This window comes from Apodemus sylvaticus, chromosome 8, assembly GCF_947179515.1.
Source record: "Apodemus sylvaticus chromosome 8, mApoSyl1.1, whole genome shotgun sequence".
Classification (NCBI taxonomy): Eukaryota; Metazoa; Chordata; class Mammalia; order Rodentia; family Muridae; genus Apodemus; species Apodemus sylvaticus.
Genome location: NC_067479.1, coordinates 76,267,373 through 76,283,424, shown reverse-complemented (window position 1 = coordinate 76,283,424; position 16,052 = coordinate 76,267,373). Strand labels below are relative to the sequence as shown.

The following is a 16,052-nucleotide window of genomic DNA, read 5'->3' as shown; positions in this document are numbered from 1 at the left end:
GCTTCGTTTTACTGCGACAGAATCTCAGCACATAGATCAGATTGGCCTCAACGTGGTTATGAAAGCATCTGTTTCGGGTGGTATTTGGAAGAGAACACACTACAAGGGAACTTGTCTGAATATATACCAACTGAAGATTTCTGCACATGTAATTTTTAGCATTTTTAATGTATTATCCTAATAAGTCTATAATGTTTGGGCTGGCATGCCACCATATTGTACATTAATAACTAATAATAATTAGTAATGTTCTCATGCTTATTATTTCTGTAAGAAACAGTCTAAAGAGAGAAACAATGATTAAGAACTGCAGGTGACCATCTTTTACCTTGAACATGAATTGCTTCCTTAAAAATAAAAATTTTAAATCTTCTGTTTATTTGAGACAGAGTCTCATATATCCCAAGCTGGCCTGGAACTTGCTGTAGCCAAAAATAACCTTGAATTCCTGATCTTCTGCAACCACTTTCAAGTGCTTGGATTATAGACATTCATTATTACTTTTTTTTTTTTTTTTAGGTTTTCTAAACTTAATTGTTTTTTTTCCTTTTTTCATTAGATATTTTTCTTATTTACATTTCAAATGCTATCCCGTTTCCTCATTTCCCCTCCAAAAACCCCTTATACCATCTCCACTCCCACTGCTTACCAACCCACCCACTCCTGCTTCCCTGACCTGGCATTCCTCTACCCTGGGACATTGAGCCTTCTGAGGACCAAGGACCTTTTATTGATGTCTGACAAGGCCATCCTCTGCTACATATGGGGTTGGAGACATGGGTCCCCTCCATGTGTACTCTTTGGTTGGTGGTTTAGTACCAGGAGCTCTGGGGGTACTGGTTGGTTCATATTGTTGTTCCTCCTATGGGCTGCAAGCTCCTTCAGCTCCTTGGGTCCTTTCTCTAGCTCCTCCATGGGGAGCCCTGTGCTCAGTCCAATGGTTGACTGAGAGCATCCACCTCTGTATTTGTCAGGCACTGGCAGAGACTCTCAAGGGACAGCTATATCAGGCTCCTGTCAGCAAGCACTTGTTGGCATCCACAACAGTGTCTGGGTTTGGTAACTGAATATGGGATGGAGACATTCATTATTACACCTGATGTTTATTTTATTTTAATGTTTGAAACACGATCTCCCTATGTAATCTCAATTGTCTGAAACTCAATATGTAGATCAGGCTGACCTCAAACTCAAGGACTTCCTCCTGTCTCTGCCTTCTAAATACTGAGATTACAGACATGCATCACCACAGTCAACCACAATTTTAAAACTTTTAAAAATCATTTGCTAAAAATATTAATTCTGCAAAGAGATATTAGGCACCTCCAAATGCTTCCAAAAAGACTGCGCAGCAGAGACAAAAAAGAAAAAAGTGATCATTTCCTGAAGGGGAAATTTCTAGAGACTCCGGTCATCATAATGCTTTGCTGGGGCAGACAGGTCTTTCACCTGTCTGATGTTTTGCTGAAGCAGACACATGAGAGGATGTGTGATGTTTAAAAAGAATATAGGTATGACTCCAGAGACTGTGGGACCAGGCTTGTACTTTGGTTCACCTTGCACTGAGCTAGTCTCAGTTGATAACACCCTGGCACTGGTTGGCCTTGCACCACGATGCTGATCTTTGCTCGTCACTGATCTTAATAGAGTAACTCACCAAGGAACTTCTCATGATATGCCAGCACCTTCTTGCCATTTCCAGACTCCACACTGACGCAGCAGGTTTATCCTGGATCCAGCTACAGCTGCTGAACATGTGTGGTGTCTGTGGAGCAGACTGAACTGCACTTACTGATTGGTGTGTGGTGGATTGCTAGTAGACTGAACTGCTGATATGCTGACAATAAAGATTGGAATCACCCAAAGAACTATTTCTAAACAGGTCCACTTCCCCTGTGTCCTAACAACCATTCTTTTGCATGACCTCTGGTGGGTGGAAGGCTAAAGGGAGGTTAAAGCATTTAAGAACCCTTATTAAAGTAGGTTTTGAAAAAAATCTAAGCCTACAATTTCCCTCTGTGCTTTTTTCACACCTTTAGAAGAGCCCACGGTGGGGCAGTGATGCGGTAGGTAAGAGCACTGGCTGCCTTTCCAGAGGATCCAGGTTCAGTTCCCAACACCCACATGGCAGACCACAACTATCTACAATTCCAGTTCTAAGGTAGCTGACACACTCACACAAACAGACAAAACACTAATGCACCTAAAATGAACCTTTTTATCATAAAAAATAAAAAGCCTGCCATGCAAATTAAACTCTTGAGCAACTTTTTGAAGCATTAATATTCCTGAGTTTTTATAATTAGATTTTTAGTTTCAATTTTACCCTGCTTATATTTCAAACTGTTTCCAACAAAATTGAAAAAAGATTCTCATGGAAAGAATATTTCTTATTGTATACTACAATCTAAAATGCATCTCATTAGCTATATGTATTTTCACTTATTGGTCTCGGTGTTAAGTCGGGCAGGCACTGCCATCCAGGGGCAATCATCTCAACCAAGCTTTCTGCAGAAAGGCGGCTAGGGAAACAAGTTTGGTAAGCCCTACACTGAACCATGCAAGATGACAGGCCACTATGGCTCTGTTAGTGCATCTTATCCCTGCTCCCAGAGGCACTGGCATTGTTTCTGAGCCTGTGCCCAAGAAGCTACTGATGATGGCTGGCCAAGATTGATGACTGCTACCCATCAACCAGGGGTGGCTGAACTTGCCACCATGGGCAACTTTGTCAATGCCACCCTTAAGACCTATAGCTACTTGCCCTGCACCCCCAACCTCTGGAAACAGACTGTCACCAAGTTTCCTTATCTGGTGAAATCCACTGATCATCTACATAGTAAGCTCAGGCAGCCAAAAAGAAACATTGCTACAAAAACAAAGCTAGAAAGGTTAACTCAGTCTCACACTAGTATATGTGGAAGGGGAAACACTTGGAATCCAGATACTGTTTGCCCTCTAATGGAACACTAGTTGAAAGCACTAATTAGACACAATTACAAGTCAAATATAGTACTTAATAAAGAAAAACTTAAATCATTAATATACCGTCTTATAGTCAGTAGCACTAGTATGGGAATGGCTTAAGTTTAAAGTTGACCTTCACAACTGTGCTGTGGTGGCCCACCCCTTTAATCCCAGCATTTGGGAGGTAGTAGCAGACAGACTTCTGAGTTCAAGACCAGCCTGATCTACAGAATAAGTTCCAGGACAGCCAGGGATATACGGAGAAACCTTGTCTCAAACCCACCCACCCCCACCCCCAAAAAAGTTGACCATTACCAATCTTTCACCTAACCATGTTAATGTGCTTTGAGGTCATTTATAACTAAGAACCACTCTTTTACTTTATAGTCAACCTGTTCAGAATTGACTGACAAGATTGTAATCAGTCTTACTACACTTTGGACTTCCAGTGCACCACCAGGCTCACCTGAATTCACAGCCTTACCGATGTTCTGTCAGAAAGGCCAGAAAACCAATCAATTTTCTCCCTTACAAGATTTGTATAAAAGATTAAGACAAAAGCTGCTTGGTCTTTTTAGTTTATTTAGTTTTTTGAGGCAGGGTTTCTCTGTGTAGCCCTGGCTGTCCCGGAACTCACTCTATAGACCAGGCTGGCCTCTGCTTGGTTGATTCTGCTTGACTTGGGTCTCCTAGAGTGCTGAGATAACCACATTTGCTGTGCAGTTCAATAAAGATGGCCTTTACTCAGCAGTTAGATCAGGTGATTAGAACAGCGGAGACAAAAGTCTTCAAATTTGCCTGGCAGTGGTGGCACACGCCTTTAATCCCAGAACTTGGGAGGAAGAAGCACGCGGATTTCTGAGTTCGAGGCCAGCCTGGTCTACAGAGTGAGCTCCAGGACAACCAGGGCTATACAGAGAAACTCTGTCTCAAAAAAAAAAAAAACAAAAACAAAAACAAAAACAAAAAAGAAAAGTCTTCAAATGCTTGTGCATATACCTAGGGACACACATAATTAAAAATTAAAATATATGCATTCCCAAATAAACACATCAACAACTGTTAAAAAGGTAAAGAAGCAGTTTTATTTTAAAACAAATACCAATGAAATCAACAAATAACTTTATCAGTATAAATTTTTTTAAACATAAAAAGAGCGCATATGCCTCAAATTTCACTTTCATTCACTGGCATATGCACACCTCCAAAACAAAGTAACACAAGTGGAAATACATGACTGTAAAATACATGTTAATAGCAAGCCACCATTTTCCAAGACCATCATTTTTCCAGAAATATACTAGCAGAGAAAAGTCAATGCACACACTAACATATGCATGCTAGAACAAATCCAAAGCTCCGTGAACACTGGTGCTTCCATGAGCATGAGCACAGCTTGGTCTGAAACAGGATCTGTGCAACAGTGTGACTGTGTGAGCAATGATGAACGCACAGACTGAGCTTCATGAGATGCCCATGCCCTAACAAACAGTGAGGAAACCAAACGGGAAGCCGCACACCCTGCTGCGAGCCAACTTCTTCTAAGGTTAAAACGCGAAGAGAACTCAGGGATGCAGGGATGAAAAACGAGCTAAATTCTTTTTGCCTTAAAGGCCCTGCTGTAGACTTGCTGCTCTGCTTCATGGCTCTGAGATGCGAAAGTAAAGAAGTTGTTAATGGGTTCAGGTGCTGTGGGAGAACACACAAAAAATGGTCTGAACTGAGTATCTTCATCTCCACCACCTTGATTTCCAGCTGGTGTCCGCTCCAAAGAAAACGATGAGTTATTCCCTAGGGGAGGAAATTAGTTAAGAATATAAGAATGCTTCCTAAAACATCTTTAGGAACAAAACTCATAACCACTGAATAAATATTAACAAAAATTCAACTCCTACAAGTTGAATAATATAATTACCTTAAAATCATCTCCTATGATAAATAAAGACCTAAGGCAAGACAAAGTCCATGTTCCTCCACTGTTCCCTACCACGGAATATATATACCCTCTGTGAAAAATCAAGCAGACAGAATAAGCATCTGACCATTTCTATCACACCTTCCTTGGCTTTAACAGACTTCAAGAAGAGGATAGCTGACTCCAACTGCCTAAAGACAGCAGGGATCAAAACCTAAGTCTCTCGTAGCAGACTGAGGTTTTCCTAGCTCTCACATAGTGACTCACTATTATCCAGCCCATCTTCTGGACTCCATGGGCAGTACACATGTGGTGTACACACAAACACATAGGCAACACACACATACACACACACACACACAAAAACATCTTTAAAAATGTACAAAAGAATGAAAAGCATGTGCAAGGATAAAAAAATATATCAGTGGCCATTTGGAATGACTAAATTGTCATTTATAAATAAAGAAACTAGGCTGAAAACTTGTTTTAGGCTGGGTCTCACTGTAGACCTGAGCTGGTCTGTAGAGCAGTTGGCAGATATCTGCCTGCCTCTGCCTCCCACATGCTGAACTAAAGGCCACTCCACCTGGCCGTGGGACATTGTCTGCATCTCTTCTCACTTCAGTCCCAATTTATACATTATATTAATACTGAGGGAAAAACCACTGGATGCTACTGCACTGGTGCCACTGGGAATGAGCCAACACTCAGCCACAATCAGAGAAGGTCATCCTAGACGATGAAGTGCATACTTGAACAATTATTACATCCTTATTACTTAGAGTTATGCCCAAGAGCCTGGCACATGAAATGTATTTGATAATTATGTGATAACAGGATAAATAAACAAATGATCAAAGAACAGAAATAAGAAGCCAGCAAGGTGGCTCAGTGAGTTATTTTGCAGAGATTAATTCTGCTCAAATTGAAACTAATTTAAACTAAGCATGGTGGTGCATTCCTTAAGTCCCAGGATTCAAGAGGCAGATCTATGAGTGTGAGGCCAGCCTGGTCTACATAGTGAATTCTAGTACAGGCAGGGTTATGTAGAGATCCTGTCTCAAATAAATAAATGAGCAAGCCAAAATAAAAATAAAAATAACTTAAGTGTATGCAAATCCTCCTGAGAGCAATGGTGTACGTACTGAGTATGACAGGAACCCACAGCTCCGCTCCTTCACTGTGACCTTCCACTCTGAGCCTTCCCCATGCGGGGAACTCTGCAGCACAATGTCAAACAACTAGGAGCTGGGTATTAGATTCCTTCTTACCTGACGGGAAGCCAAAGACTCCAGACTGTGGGATCATAGCTGGCTCCAGGGAGCCTTCTTGGCTGGCAATAGTGATATTTCTCAGCCTAAGGCTATCATAAAGCCCTTGGAGCTTTTGGTACTGACGATTGCGCTCCATAAGTTTTTCAGAGATATCACTAAACTTTTTCTTGTATTCTTCTAGAACTTTCTTCATGGAGGTAACCTCCCCTTTCATAGAGGTCAATTCCACATCCTTGCTCTGTATTTGCTGTGTATATATCTTCTCCATCTGTTTTAAGTGGTTCTCAGCCTTGCTGAAATTATATTCTTGATAGAGGCGTTCCTGGTGTACCTGTCCAAATAAATGAGAATCAGCACAATATTATAGACTCTAAATCCTTCTCCAAGCAGAAGTGGAAAGAATGCTTTTACAGGGACATCATTATTACAGTATTTAAAACCTGGCTAAAAACATAATCATAAATACAATGAGCAGACTACAGAAAATGAGCTGGTCAGAAAACTATACCACCAAAACAAAAGTATGTCTTATCTACAAGTGACATGCAGCCTGAAAGTTAAAAACAACAGAAGTTTCACAACAGAAGGTGTGAAGGTTTATGCATGTAGTCTCAGCAAACAGGAAATGTAGGCAGGAGGATCAAACTCAAGGCCACCTGGACCACATGGGACAAAACAAAGGAAAAAAATTCATATTACAGGACACATAGATGATCCAGAGTAAAAGAATAAGATCTCAAAATATCCTTGCTTCCTAGAACTTAGGCATATGATTCCATGTTGGGCAGATCATGTAACTAGAACATAGCAAACCAAGTAGTGCAGCCACTTTGGAAAACAGTTCGGCAAGGCTAACATATGCACCACCCTGTGCCTGATCCTTAGCACCACAAAAACACTCTAGATAAACAAGTGCAGGCAACTGCAATACAGTATTAACAGTAAGGCAGAGGAACAAGTACACGTTGGGGTTGGTCTGGTGCGGCTATGGAATGAAATGCTAAACTCTATACCTCTAGATCCAGTTGCCTTAAGATAAATGAAATCTCACATAAGCACCAGCTTTTGTTGTACAAACCTTGCTCCCCAAGCTAAATGGTCAATAAAAGACCTATGGTTGGGCAGCAGAGAGAGATAGGCAGGACTTCTGAGGGAGAAAGGAACTCTGGGAAGAAAAAAGGAAACAGGAGAGGAGACATGACTAAGAGCCTAGAGGTATAGCTAGCCATGTGACTGGATAGGATCAGGTGGCCAGGTCAATTAAATGAGCTAGTTAGGAGTCTACCCAGCTCAGCTAAGGCCTAAGCTTTGAAATATCAAAAGGTCTCTGGGGGGTTATTTGGAGAACTAGCGGACATATTAATTTTCACAATAATAAGAATATTAATAATCACTTTTCACTGAGTTTATTCACGATATAAAAACAAAATATATCTACTTAGCACATGACAAACACTCAAATAACAAAAATTATTACGGAAAAATATTTAAATTAAGTTTTCCGAGCCGGGCAGTGGTGGTGCATGCCTTTAACCCCAGCACTCTAGGAGGCAGAGGCAGGCGGATTTCTGAGTTCAGGCCAGCCTAGTCTACAGAGTGAGTTCCAGGACAGCCAGGGCTTCTATACAGAGAAACCCTGTCTGGGGGGTGGGGGGGGTGGGGATTAAGTTTTCTGCACATTCATGTATTTATATGAAATATAATAATGAAGGGACCCCAGAGGGTATTTAGGGATTGAATCCAATGTTAAGCACTCCCTTTCAAGCACAAGGCCCTGGATTCAGCACCTCACACCAAGAGAAACAAAGATCCACCATAGGCTTCAAATTACACTTCAGTGTTATGTGTGTCTGCATACATGTGTGCTTATGTATGTGGAGAGTGATGTTGCCTATCACGTATCTTCCTCACATGAGAGCCTAGCTCTCCTACAGTACTGAATTCAAGTCCTCGTGCTTACACAAGCACTTTATACTCTAGCGACATTCCCCCAGGCCCTAGGCACTAACCTGGTATGTCCAGAAGGCCAATGCTCGGGAGCTAATGTCCAAAACAACCTCTGGTCGAAGTCCTGCCAATACCATAGCTTTGTATTCCTCTGATGGACTGAGTTCTGTTCGGACAATATCTAGCTTTCCAGAAAGCGTACTGTTGCAAGCAGGGCAGATTGCTGGTGAGCGACTGAACTCACCACTGCCATGCTGATCACAGAAGATGTGAGAGCAGGCAGTGACCCAAGCATAACCAGAGAGCTTGATACGACACTTCCGATAATTGCAAAGCAACATGTCTTCACACAAAGACATGATGAACCTCCAAAAGAATCCTAACGAGGAAGGAATAAGAAGGTAAATATGTCAAATTGTAATGAATGTGAAATAAAAAATGTTCTGTTATCTGATTAAAAAAAAACTGGACATTACTTTAATAAAATTATATTGACTTCAGCCTCAATACCTTGTTCTTTCCAAGGCCATGAAGAAAGTCATATATATAAATAGTTCCAACCCTTACCAATGCCAAAATATTGTGCACATGCAAATATTTAGAAACATCACATAGTACAAAGAAAAAAAAATTAAATCTGTCTTTTGTGCCATTTTCCAACACCAAAACATAGAGCATTCTACTAAGACCAGGAATGCTGGTGCAAGTCTTTCACATAGTACTTGAGAGGCAGGGACAGACAGACCTTTCTAAAGTCCATGGTCAGGCCATTCTACACAGTGAGTTCTAGGACAGTACACCTCATACTTGGTAATCATGAGACTGCACATACATACCTGCAGAGGTTTTTTTGATAAAAATTGTTAAGTGACATCTTTAGGTTATTTTATACATCTTGACATCTCATATCCCTTAACCAAACTGCCTTAACCAAACTAGCTGCCTACTCAAATTAGATAGGAGACTAACTTATCTATTATGAAGCTTGAAAAAATGCCTGTTTATATTTTCAGTTAAATAATACATCTATCAATATGGCTAAGGTTTGATCTAAAACGTTTCCAACAAAGTCTCTGGACTGTTATTTTTCAGTTCCACTCACCATAGAAAGCAAGTTTTAACAAGTCATAGTGTTTAATAGTGAGTGTATCAATAATGTACCAAGGAAATGCCATCGCATTCAACATACAAGTTTTCCTCAGTACTAAGGGTTTCCTTAGTAGTGTGATTGATGGGCCGCACAGGCTCTGTGCTAGGCCACCCTAGGCTGAGGCCAGCCTCAGCTACACACCAAGATCCAGTCTCAAAAAACAAACCAATGTTACTTTAATAACGGGGGAGCGGAGGGGCATATGCTGACACCTTCACCTCCAATGTCACACCCGTACTGACTGCTGGAGGATTCCGTGAATCTGAGGCAACTGTGGGCCACACACAGTTCTGTGTTCAGGTATACCCACGCCCTTGCTGCGGGTCCAGACACATGTCACGTGACAACAGCGGCCAATTTTACTTTGCCTCCAGCAGGGTAAGGCGCCCCTCCTAGCTGAGGTAAAGGTGCAGCCTCCACATTGCCACAAGGCAGCGGGGAATGTCACACAAGATGACGACCGGCCAAGGTTTTCAGAACACGACCCACTCAGTTTTCCCTTTATTCTCTGCCTCTCCCCACCTCTCACAGGGGGAAAAAAAACAAATACCTGCAGCAAAGCAAGCTAAAGGTGTCGGCCTTCCACTTATGACAGAATTCGCGTGGCCAAGCTGCAGGGCGCATGCGTGGTGCCCGCAAGGCCTGATGGGAAGCTCGAGCTGGGCTGCTGGGTAGCGCCCGGCACTCAGCTGAGCTAATGAGATGCCGTCTCCTGCTTCTACAGGTTACGGTTACAGTAACTTCCTTTAGCCTGTCTGCACTACAAGGTGCTATAAAGCAATACATAGTGGGGGCGGCGCAAGCCTTTAATCCCTGTACTCAGGAAGCTGAGGCAGGGGGACCTCTGAGGGTCGAGGCCAGCCTGGTCTACTACAGAGTTCTAGGACAGCTAAGGCTAAGAGACCCGGTAGCCAAAGAAAAACAAAAACAAACAAGAACAAAAAAACGGAATAAGAGACCAAATGCCATACTTTCTTTAGCCAGGCACATATTGGTGCATTTCTTTTATCCCGGTACTGGAGAGATGAGTTCCAGGTTAGCCCAGGCTATAGTTAGACCCTTTCTCAAAAGGTGCGTTTCTGGGTGGACTCCCCAGAGTTGTACGCAGCCCTCTCAGACACTGAGTGCTCATCCAGGTCAGTGAGAAAGGCTTGGGGCATCCCTCCAGTACTAGGAGCAGTAACTCTTTGCTAGTAGTTAAGCGGTTGTTTGCAGCCTGTAATTCCAACACTCTGGGAGGCAGAGTTCTGACTTCGAGGCCAGCCTGGTCGACAGAGTTCCAGGACAGCCAGGGCTATACAAAGAAACCGTCTCGAAAAACCAAAAGTGAATACTGTCTGTATGCACATCATCTGAACACCAATCAGAAGAGGGTATATCCCATGAAACTATAGACTTGTGAACCAAGTGGGTGCTCAGAATTGAACTCAGAACCTCTGCAAGAGTGCTCTTGACCGCTGAGATGGTCCCAGCTCCTAAATTCTGCTGTAACTCTGCCTTTCTGAGCTTACCTAGACCAACTGGTTTTTCTGACTTAAGACCTCTTCCTCTTGAGACAGGCTTCATGTTTCCTATACCAGTGTGTAACAGAACGTCCTTGAACTTCTGAACTTAACTAAATTCTGAGACCAGTGGAGTGTATGCTGGAGATAAAACCTGTTTTTCATGCATGTTAGACAAACTAAGCTACAGCCATTACAAACCATATTCCTTCAACTCATTCAATGAAATAGTTCTAACATTTGTCTTCCCCTAGCAACTTAAGTCCTACTGGTACCAGTTAGGTCAGTAGAAATGTGAGATGTAAGATCAAGTACAAATTTGTAGGAAAAAATAAGAATTTAAGCCAACAGCAATAGCTTGCTTTATTCAAAGAGAAAATGCCATAGTCAGGGTACAGGACCAGTCACTCAGCAACCAGATAGACCTCAAGAATACAGAATGGAGAATGGTTTCCTTAGGCAGGCTGGTTTTGAAACTGCGGGGCCCATATTATTTAATCACTGGGTGTCTGGACTTGGGGGTCAGCTGCTCTACTTCAGCCTGAACTTCAGGGACCTCTGGCTAACTGTCCCAAACATATAAAAAATACAAATACAGTCAATACAAACCTCATCAGATGTAATACTTCGGGTGAAGTGAACTTCCAAGTCACTCTCATAAAAGCAACCTTGAAGATAAATCCAAGTAATACAGGGTTGCTTGGCTTCACCCTCCAATAGGCATATACTAAAACATACTAATTTACTTATTGTCCTGACAGACATTGGTTCTGGCTTTTACAGTTAATAGGAGCGCAACTCTTTGACGTGCACAAAATTCCCAAATACCTTGGAGCTGTGTTAATGCAAAACTCAACTATGTTGTCCCACAAATGTCAAGCACTGCTATGGACAGCAGCATGTGGAGCCATCAGGGTTCTCGTGGTGTTCCTGTTCACCTGACTTGCAAGTTGACTTTGTGACTATTCTGGGGAGTCAACTCTCATCTTTGAGTACATTCTATCTACCCTCACATTGATTAGGATGCTTTGAAATTAAACATTTAATATTCGGGCTCAGTGATGGTGGCGCATGCCTTTCTTTAATCCCAGCACTCAGGAGGCAGAGGAAGGCAGATCTGAGAGTTCCAGGGCCAGCCTGGTGAAGAGTGAGTTCAAGGACAGCTGGGATGGTTACAAAGAGAAAATATGCCTCTGGAAAAAAATAGATACTTAGGATGGCTCAGTGCTTAACACCATTGGCTGTTCTTGCAAAAGACCTGGACTTAATTTCCAGCACCCAGAGCATCATCTCAAAACTGCCCATAGCTCCAGTTCTAGGGACTCTGATGCAGTCTTCTGACCTCAGGGTCTAAGGAGGTTGATGTCCTCTTCAGACCTCCTCAAGCACCAGATGCGTAAATGGTATAAAGACTTACAATCAAGCAAAACACTCAAACGCACATTAGATTTTAAAAATTTTATTAATTAAAACAAATCATTTAAAATTTTAAAATGAATATTATAATAACTCCCAAGATCAACCACTGTGGGATACTAGTATAATCAAAAAGTTCCCTATAGCTGTGGGCCAGGCTATGAACTCTTCACCACATAACACCTGCTTTGTTTGGCTTGGCAAAGCTCAAAACGCAGTGACAGCCAGACTGGACAGACAGACAGCCTATCCTCACGGATGCCCTGAGAAGACAAGCCTGTTTTGTATATGGATAAAATCTTACCTAGGCTCAACAGTGAGGGGAGCAAAGTTTCAACCATAAAAAGCATTTAGAAGATAAAACACTCTGATAATAAGAAATGAAACACATGAAAAGACCATTGCCTTATGAAATCTTAGTGCCAAACCAAGATTAGTCTACTGAAAAAATGTTATATTATATGGTGATACACAATACATTCTCATTCCACATTGTGCTTAATTTTAGAACTAAGCTGGGCTTTGGGAGCCAATGGTAACAGCTCTAATGAGTAGGCCACTTGGCGGACAGAACTGAGTTAACTTATAGGTGTTTTGCCTACATGTGTGCACATCATGTCTGCAGTACATACATGAGCTAGATGAGGGCATCAAACACCCAGTAACTAGAGCTAGATTCAGATGGTTGTGAGCCTCCATGTGGACCCTTCTGGTAATCTGTAAAAGTAACCAACACTCTTACCCCCCCCCCCAACCACCTCTCTAGAGGTTAAGTTTATAGGTAGTGTAGAATTACGCTTTTGGCCTTAATATTGTCATTACCATCTAAGATAAAACATCAGAAAACTTGCCAAGGTTATAACTTGTTATGTGACAGAACACAAGCATATAAGCTTGTCTGAGTAGAAGCCTGCTATTTCCCACACATGACCACCATACTACACCACCTCCCCAGATCTACGGCTTTTTAAATACTAAAATTCCAGCAGCTGGCCACAAACAGAATTTTCAGATTCTTGTATATCAAAAAATCTCTCAATCTCAAGACTTACCATTACCATGCTACTATCATTTTTCATACAACCATGATTTACAGCAATGAAGGTCCAGACAGGAAATGTGACTGGTGTGTCAACCTGGTGTTCTCTCCTGAACGTTTAATATTTGTACTTCTTGTATTTCATCCTTCATTTCTGGGGGGGAAAAGGAATATACAATGCTGTTCACAAGTTGTGTATGCTTCCAAATTTCTTACACAAACATGTATATTAAGGATCAACTAGATTTCTCATAATAGCCCAAAGATCAAAACAAAATGTTGATCTATCAAATTCTTTAAATGAAGTCCTTGGGAAACCAAGCTAGGAAATGTTTAGCAAGCTAAATTCAATGTCCAGTGTTTGCCCTAACTCTAGTCTGCTCAGCACATGTGTATAATCAGTGTGATCAGCTGAAACACGGACTTAACATGCGTCTCATCATAGCAATGGCTGAGGAAGGGCAAACTTTCGAGGCTGTTCTGTCAGGAAACCTTCAAAGGCCTCTGCAACTAAGAAAAGTCAGCCTCTAGTAACACTAGATCCCTTATCTTTCATAGTAAAGATGATTAGATTTACCTGTTACCAAATGAATCCAGTTTAATCTTGGAATCTGGATGGAAATACCACAGCAACTGTGTACCATCATCTGTCAGAACACACAAAGGTTATATTATAATTACATAAATCAATCACCATGCTCTATATATCCAGTCATAAGGAAAATTAGTTACTTATTTTCAACTTGCCTCGCTATTCAATGTAGTTTAAAGCCAGCTGTGGTGGCACACACCCAGCATCCCAGCAGGCTGAGGCAGGAGAATGGAATACTGAAATCAAACCAAGTTTATTTAAGGTCACTTAGCTTGGGATGCAAAAAAAAGGCCCTGTAAAACAAATATGCAAAATCCCGAAGTCAACATTAAATTGGGGGACAACCTCTACACAGACTCAGAATTCTAGGAATTAAGATGGGGCTAGAGAGATGGCTCACAGTTCAGAGCACTTGCTCGTCCAATGCCCATACCAGGCAGCTCACAGCAGGCCAGGGAGGGAGTCCCTGTACTGTCAAAGTAAAACAGCATGAAAAAAAAACAAATTCATAAGGTTTCTTAGTAGAACAGTAATCCAAAATAGTTTTCAAATCATTTTCATACTAATTACGTTATCTTCTGCAAGAAAAGCAACTTCCCCAGACATAGGAAAATCACTTGGAACCCCTGTTGGCCTCAAGATGGCAGTATAAGGAAAATTTTACTTCCTCTGTCCTAAGAGCTTTCTTGTGATACTAGGAAACCCAGAGTCAACTAATTTAGGCTCATAGGGGCTCAGACTAAAGTGACATGAGGGAGCCTACATGGGACTGACCTTTGCACATGGGGTGCCTAATAGTGGGAGCAGGGATGTCTCTGACCTTTGGGGACACTTTTCCTCCTACTGGGTTGCCTGTCTAGTCTTAGTGAAGGGTGGTACCCAGTCTTATTGTAGCTTTGTATGCCATGTTGGCTTAACATCCCTGGATGGCCTGCCCTTTTCTGAAGGGTCAGGGATGGGAGGAGAGGAGGTAGGAAAAATTGCAATTGAGGCAATATGAGAATTTTTTGAAAAAGCGCTTGTAATCAAAATAAAGCTCATTACAACAAATAACCTTCTGATTCTTTTGATTCACCTAATTTAACATTAAAATCATTGTTAGATTAATGATAGACAGGACAAAGAAATCATTATGTAGACCTGGTGGCTGAGTGCAACCCAGCATTTAAGGCCAGTTTGACCCAGTCAGTCCAAACAAAAAGGATCCCTTGTCAAGGTAGGCTTCTGAACAAGGTTATTAAGTAGGTATTAAAAATTACGTGTAGTAAGTAAACACTCCAACCGCATGAAGAATCACTTAAGACACTGATAATGATAGGGACCAAGCATATTAAGAGAAAAGGACCATTGCCTTATGAAATCTTGGTTAGTGCCAAATTAACTCAGTAGTCTTGTTGAAAAAATATACCCATTTACATGGGATACACAGTATTCTCATTCCACACTGCCCAATTTTAGAACTAAGCTGGGCTTTGGGAGCCAGTGGTACCGGCACTAATGAGTAGGCCACTTGGCAGACACATAACTGAGTCAACTTTATATGTATTGGGGTTTTGCCTACATGTCTACACACTATGTCTGCAGTACATGCATGATCCAGATGAGGGCATCAAACGCCCTGGAACTAGAGCTAGATTCAAAAGGTTGTTTGTGAGCCTCCATGTGGACCCTTTGGGAATTAAAACAAGTTTATTAGAATTACTTTCCTATCAATTCTGTAATGCCAACTTAGTTGGAAGGCAGAGGCAGGAAAATCAATTCAAGTTGAAGCCCACCCCGCGCTCCCGAGCAAAACTCTATTCAAACTACCAACATTTTTAGTTGTTCAGTAACCTGTATTGCAATCCTGGACAATAAAATATAATACACTAAATACACAAATCATTGCAGAAAACCCCATTGGAACTCAAGAACCAAGGAGTGCTATCTTTAAAATTACCACCACACATGTAGCCAAGTGTGGTAGCAAATACCTGTGATCCCAGCACATGGGAGGGAAAACTGGGAGATCAAGAGCCATGCGGGTGTTGGCACACGCCTTTAATCCCAGCATTTGGGAAGCAGAGGCATGCGGATTTCTGAGTTCGAGGCCAGCCTGGTCTACAGAGTTCCAGGACAGCCAGGAGTACACAGAGAAACCCTGTCTCGAAAAACCAAAAACTAAAACAAAACAAAAGAATGTGAACCTGAGCTACATTACCCAGAAAAAAGGCAAAGGGGAAAAAGCACACACAATTTTGTATTTACATT

At 41.8% G+C, this 16,052-nt stretch overlaps 1 protein-coding gene and 1 non-coding gene across 3 annotated transcripts in view; both read right to left on the bottom strand.

The window, feature by feature from the left end:
* Nucleotides 1-4,029: 4,029 nt before the first annotated feature.
* Ccnb1ip1 (cyclin B1 interacting protein 1) overlaps nt 4,030-16,052 on the bottom strand; it is a 13,987-nt gene continuing 1,964 nt past the window's right edge. Inside the window, exons 2-6 of one of the 2 annotated variants that reach the window (XM_052191619.1) lie at nt 13,788-13,857; nt 9,804-13,364; nt 8,166-8,482; nt 6,154-6,487; nt 4,030-4,758 (exon numbers count right to left, since the gene is read on the bottom strand). In XM_052191619.1, coding sequence (XP_052047579.1) covers nt 4,559-4,758; nt 6,154-6,487; nt 8,166-8,462 — 831 coding nt within the window. In that variant the 5' untranslated portion in view covers nt 8,463-8,482; nt 9,804-13,364; nt 13,788-13,857 and the 3' untranslated portion in view covers nt 4,030-4,558. The remainder of the gene's footprint in view (nt 4,759-6,153; nt 6,488-8,165; nt 8,483-9,803; nt 13,365-13,787; nt 13,858-16,052) is intronic. The other variant, XM_052191621.1, reaches the window with a different exon arrangement.
* On the bottom strand, nt 13,585-13,659 carry LOC127691793 (small nucleolar RNA SNORD126). Its single transcript, XR_007979371.1, has one exon. It is a non-coding gene; the product is annotated as a small nucleolar RNA SNORD126 (small nucleolar RNA).